Genomic DNA, 6,618 nt, shown 5'->3' on the forward strand with positions numbered 1-6,618 from the left:
GCTTCGATGTGTGTTTTTTAATGATCTACAAGATGATGTGAAATTGGTTGGGAGTCAATTCAGCTGTTATATTGTTGCCATTGGTTAACTGGTACTTTTGTGATTCTTAATTCATACTATGCCTTCATAAATAACCAAATTAAACTATTTTGCATTGCATCTACTTGGCGTGATCACTAACATAAGATTTGATCTTGGGTCCCATGTTGTGTGAGAAATTTAAAATGGACAAATACATCTTTCCTCAGTCACAAGCCCGAAGTAGAATACTATAAAGTTGAATTATCAGAGTCTAGAGACAATGTGTTCCCCCGATTGTTTCTATCTAAAACCATTCCTAAAACGGAAACAACCAGTAAACTTGGGGAATTAGGGGGAAATGATATTCCCACCAAAAAATCCAAAAAAATAAAAATAAAAAATAATTAAAAAGAAGGGGTTCTTCAGTAAATCATTGCCCTGTGATGTTGATCAGAAGAGAAATTTGTGATACTTGTATTTGTATAAGTAATAGATCTGTAAAATTAGACCGCTCTTCAACAGATATATGAAACGTAAATGTTGCTTCTTTAGCACAGTTCTTTCTCCCATAGGCTATGGAACTGCAGGAAGGTTAGACTCTGTGAGTTGACAGAGCCATATGTTTTCTGCATCCCCTTTAGCCATTTGTTGTATGATTTAGGGCACTTACTTCCCAGGAATCATTAGTTACAACCTACATTCCGAGAAGTACTAGACCCAACCAATGTTGTCCTTACAATATATTGGTTTTTCACAGGTGAAGATGTGTGGAAATCCTTGAACTGATGCCATATTAGTTGTGATTTATTTAGGTAGTTACTGGCATTTTATGACTTGCCAATGGAAAAAAAACATTAACATATATGGCATTGAGATACTCACAGAACTTAATTATTTAGGAATGGTTCTGTTCCGGGAAAGGAAAGTGTGACAAACTTGAGCTACTTATGGTTAGCATGTCTCACGTTTTCTATTATCATTTCATGTGCCCATTTTGTTGGCTAGTCACTAAACACCATCTCTGTTATATGTATTCAGTTTGTCATTACTAACTTTGAGCAATCAATAGATGAGAGGATTTTCTGTTTCTCCATTTGGGCATAACTTGTTTGACAGATCTGGAAGAAAACTAGTTCACAATCGAGATATAAACGAACTGATTATACTCGATCCTAGAGTTACTTATTATGCTCCAAAATTCCTGATGTAATATATCACAGGGAATGATCTATTACTCGTAAGGCAGTGTGTGGCTGAATTTCATTTTGTCAAACAGGAATAATTTCGTGCAATAACATTGAAATCAAGTTTAACTGGATAATATATACTGTGAAGAACATTAAGGAACTTCGCTCAAATTTTAAAATTATTTCTAAAGTTTTCATTGAAGTATCGCCTTTTGACTGTTATTTTTTCTTCTTCTTTTGTATTAGGCATAAGCAGGTAATGCTTGAAGCTTATGACCAGTGGTGTGAAGAAACATGCAAGATTATGGATTGCATATTTTTGTGGTTCGGTTTTTTAGAATCTGAACTCGGATAATCCACAGTTTTCATTTTTCTTTATCGACGTTTCGAGTCTAGACCAAGACTCATCATCAAGATTTTTGCAGAATATCAGCAACGACTTCATCGTTATGTTGATCAAGCAAGGGATGCATAGCGAGTGAGGGTTGGCAGTGGGCAAGATGCAACTCCTGACATTCTGCATGCCCGTAATGAGCAGGATACAGTTTATGCCACAATTAAGGGCAACAAGCTAGCAGATGGTCTCATTCTTATGGAAAGAGCACAAGAAAGGAGCATTAGAAAGGCATGTGAATCACTTGCAACTCATCTCATTGAAAGAATACGGAACACTTTTCCGGCTTATGATGGGGGTGGTGTTCAGGGACATGCACATCTAGATGCTGAGAAGCTAGTTATTGATTTGGATGGGGAAATACCAAATGATGTGAACTTCTAAATTTGCTCAGGAGTCCTCCACGATTGCTACGTGCAATTACTACATATACAGCTCGAATTGTCAATCTGATAAACCGAGAGATGGAGAAAATTGATGTCAGGGCTGATGCTGAACTTCTGAGGTATTTGATTATTGCTTTGCCTTCTCCATTAGCTTTAATTTTGATTTTCCAACAATGCTATGAAAGAAGATATCTTTATTTCCATTCTTGTATGATCACAATCTTGTTTTTGAAATAATAACTGATCAATTGTCTGTTATTATATTTATAAAATTCCTTCCTTAAATACAATAGAAGTATTGGAAGTGCCTCAATACCATGGAACCCATCCCTCCTCTCCTCCTCCACCGAGAAATTGCTTTTGGAAACCACACATCAAAATTTCGTGGGAATTTTCCAACAATGAACTTTAGGTGCAGTTTCTAGGAAATTGAAGGAGAATTTCAAAATTCCAAACAATGGGGTTTTTGAAAATGGCCTCAATTAGATGTGACACGAGAATTTTTTTAAAATTGTCAACAGTTTGGGAGATTTTGTTGGTTTTCTAAAGGGTATATACTCAGTTTTTGGCATGCCCGAGTTTTGCAAAACAACTGATCCTTTATTTGAAGGTTGGTTGTTGGGTGCATGTTTCCTTCATGGCTTCGAATTAGAAGCTTTGATATCATGAAAATGCCTTTTCAGATCTAGGTGTATCTTCTACCAGAGTTTTAGAAGTCACTGGTTTTGATATTCAAGAGAAGATTATTCATAACTCTTTTGTATTCATTCAGTTTTTTTTTTTTTTTTAACTGAAACGGGTGTATCTTTATTTATATTGGAAGAAATTTGGTCTTACGCCAATGCTGCCATCATTACACTGCATCTAATACTATTCCATGGTGCACACTGCTTAGTCCTCATGGGTTACATGGATGGCTGGAACTTTTCCCATTTATGAGAATTTGGCCTTTCCCTAGATTACAGCCCTTATTTGCCAACAAATCAACTTCGCTGTTAAGATTTCTGAGTATGTGGAAGCATTTGTAGGATTCAAAATATAGAAGGACTTCCTTCAATCTACTCAGAGTTTTGTTGAGACTTGCATTGGTGAAAAAGTTCTCTGAATTCAACTTTTTGATTATGAGCTCGGAATCTCCGAAAACTTGGATTTCTTTGTCCCCTCTGTCTCTAGCAATTTGGTAGGCTTTAAGAAGGCTTAGAATCTCGGCTTGGTTATTAGATTTCTGCCCAATGCCCCAAGATAAAGTGTCTCTTTTGACTCCAGCCTTGTCGTAAATGACCCCACTTGACCCAGCAGCCCCGGGATTGCCTTTGGAGGCACCATCAAAAAAGATCGTGGATGTTTTTTGTTTTTTCCACCATGCCTGAAAATTTTCTTCCGTTTCTCTTATTCTCCAGATTGGGTTCACTGCTTGAGGGGTAGAAAGCAACCTCCGGGGGTGAGGGGAGAGATAATTCAGCCACCTTTCTTCTTCGGGAAGCAGCAATGGATCAGCAGGAGTGTACTGCTGTTGGGCAGCTTCCAAGAGGAGGGATTTTGCTTTTGCAGCTACAGCTAGAGGAGTTTGTTCTTTTCCGTTGAAGATCAGATCGTTCCGGGCCAGCCAGGTCTACCAACAAGTGAATATGGGGATGGCTATCTAGATTTTCCTCCAAAAAGATTTGCTGGGGATTTTGTGGGGGTAGCAATGATTCCAAGCATCGAAGAGATCTGCTACAGAATTATGCGAGGGAACAGTGATTTGGAAGTCATGGAGGATAAGGCGCCACACCTCTTTGACAAACTTGTAGTACATGAATAGGTGCTTGGATGTTTCTTCACTGTTGTTGCACAACACGCATCTGTGAGGCCCCACAATGCCTCTCTTAATCAGATTTTCTCCAGTCAGCAATTTATTGTGAGCCAGGGTCCAAAAAAAGAAATTGACTTTTGGTAGAGCGAGGGGCTCCCATATCTTCTTCCAGAATTCTGGTTTTCTGCTGCTGTTCTTAATGGGTTGGAGAGCGTTGTAGGTTGCCGCTGATGAATAAATCCCTGAGCGCCCCCAACCCCATCTGTCCTTCGACCATCTGCTCACTGGAGCTGCTTCCTCCAGCAACTCATCGAGCGCAGTCATCTGGTGGTTTAGGCGGCTTGGGATACCATGGAAATCCCAACCGGTCCATGCGCCACGACTGTCCCACTTGGAGAGATCGTAAACACTGTTGATTCCAGCGCGCTCCAGCCATTGTCTTATTTCGTCGATTTCCTCATTTTCTGACAGAGGGGCGCTGTCCATAATGCGATCATGCCACAGTTTTGTATGTTTACCATTGCCGGGGATTTTATAAACTCTGTCTTTGAAGAAATTCAGACTTTTATTACAGAGTTTCCATACCTGGGAGGCGTTGATTGTTTGGGAAGCCTGAAGATTTCGAAGCGGTACCTTATGGGCATACTTTGCTTTCAAAATTTCGCTGACTGGATGCTTTGGATTCTCATATAAATTCCATAGAATTTTTCCACCCAATGCCAAGTTGACCATGGCTGGGTCCCTCATTTGCAGTCCTCCTTCTGCGAAAGGTCGTTTCACCTGCTCCCATTTCACCAGGTGCATTTTGTGAATGTTCCCTTTCCCTCCTTGCCAGAGGAAGTCACGAATCAGTTTGGAGATGTGGTCTGTCACCTGCTTTGGTGCTAGTAGGAAGGCAGCTTGGTAAATTGGTAATGCTGAGAGAACAGACTTGATCAAGATGACCTTACCTCCGGAAGTGAGCCAATACCCTCCCCAGCTTGTGATCTTTGTCTTGATTTTGCTGATGACTTCAGACCACAGAGCTCTCTTGTTGCAGCCATTAATGATAGGGAGTCCAAGGTATTTTATCGTCTCCCATTGGGCTTGGCTATTGAAACCTAGGAGAGCAGAGATGTTTGTGAGCTCCTGTTGATCGATATTCCATCCATAGACTTCACTTTTCCTTTCATTTATGGAGGCTCCCGTGGCCCTGCAGTAACTTTTTAGGACTTCATCAAAAGCTTTGGCAATTCTAGGAGAAGCTCCTCCGAGAAGGAGAGAGTCGTCTGCAAAAAGAGCATGATTCTGGGCAGGAGAGTGAATGGAAGGTTTAAGGCCTGGAAGAGTGCCTGCCTCTTTTTCTGCTGAGAGTTTTCTGCTGAGAGTGTCCGCCATCAAAATGTAAAGGAAGGGAGAGAGGGGGCATCCCTGCCTAAGACCTCTCTGGGCATGGAAAAAGGAGGTGGGGCGGCCATTGACGAGGGGGGCAATCCAAGGGGAGTCAGTGCAGGCTTTGATAAGAGCAACAAAGTGAGGGGAGAAACCAAAGGCGAGGAGAGCTTTGTAAAGGAAGGCCCGGTTGACTCGGTCAAAGGCATTGGCCATGTCAAGTTTGATCAGCATCCCCTTTTCTTTTCGTTTCTGGCTTGAATGAATGATCTCTTGAACTTGTATGACATTGTCCAGGATGTGCCTACCTTCAATGAATCCGCCTTGATTGCTGGAGATAAGTCTGTTTAGGAGAGGCTTGATCCTGTTTGCAAGGAGCTTTGCTAGGATTTTGTAAGAGGCGTTGCACAACGAGATTGGCCTGAATCTGGCAAAGGTTTCAGGATTTGATTCTTTTGGGATGAGGGCCAGATATGTGGAGTTGGTTCCTCCCCCTACCTTGGCTTTATTCCTGAATCCTTTAATCATCTTTAGTAGATCTGCTTTAATAATATCCCAGCACATTTTGTAGAAATGGATGGTAAATCCATCTGGCCTGGGGGCCTTGTTTGGGTCCATAGACCAGATCACTTTTATAACTTCTTCCTCCGTAAAGGGCCTGTTGAGATCGATGTTGTCTTCATCTCTGACCAGAGGGGGCATATTGGAGAGGAAGTCTACCATGTCCTCTTCGTTACCTTGATTTCCGGCAGTATAAAGCTGACTATAGTGATTTACAGCTGCCTCTTTGATCTGGCTAAACCCTTTGCAGGTCTGTCCTTCTGCTGTTGTTATTTCAGAGATGTGATTTCTGCAAAGTCTTGCCCGATATTGGCGATGGAAAAAGGTGGTGTTCCTATCACCCGCCTTCAACCAAAGGCTTCTAGATTTGATTCTCCAGTACTCCTCCTCTAACCGAAAGGATTGAAAGGTCGAGCGTTGGATTTTGACTTCTTCATCCAGCAATGCTGGGGTGACATCTCTATTTTCCATATCTGTTTGCAATTCCTCCAAGGTATGCACCATTTCTTTTCGGTTACTAGTTGGATTTGGGGCAGGTTTTTTAATCCACTCCTTCAGGGCATGCTTTGTGGCTTTGAGTTTTTGCTCCCACACGTAGCTGGGGGATCCTGAGAAGGGTTCGCTCCAAGCTGCTTTCACTATATCAAAAAAGCCTTCTCTTTCTGACCATAGAGGGCTGAAGCGAAATGGGATGGGGCCCAATTCTTCTTCATATTCTAGAAAGAGCTGGATGGCTTATGATCTGAAGTCAGTTTGGGGAGGATTTTGGTAGTGATGATCTTTTTTGTCATCAGAGTGCCCTGAACCAAGAATCTATCCAGACGAGCAGAAATATGGTCCGCTCCCACTCTGTTATCGGTCCAGGTGTAGAGCCCTTTCGCTAGAATGAGATCATTGAGGTCC

General features: G+C 41.6%; 1 protein-coding gene across 1 annotated transcript; it reads right to left on the reverse strand.

Moving 5' to 3' along the window:
- Positions 1-2,886: 2,886 nt before the first annotated feature.
- Positions 2,887-6,219, reverse strand: LOC149177501 (uncharacterized). The gene is made up of 2 exons (XM_089421771.1): positions 3,763-6,219; positions 2,887-3,600 (listed from the first exon to the last, which is right to left on the reverse strand). The coding sequence occupies exons 1-2, from the start codon at positions 6,217-6,219 to the stop codon at positions 2,887-2,889; spliced, it is 3,171 nt and encodes a 1,056-aa protein (XP_089277897.1).
- Between the last annotated feature and the right edge of the window lie 399 nt (positions 6,220-6,618).

Source organism: Pinus tabuliformis, chromosome 4_1 (assembly GCF_031772625.1).
Source record: "Pinus tabuliformis cultivar Carrire ecotype Pingquan chromosome 4_1, CPIR1, whole genome shotgun sequence".
NCBI classification, from domain to species: Eukaryota; Viridiplantae; Streptophyta; class Pinopsida; order Pinales; family Pinaceae; genus Pinus; species Pinus tabuliformis.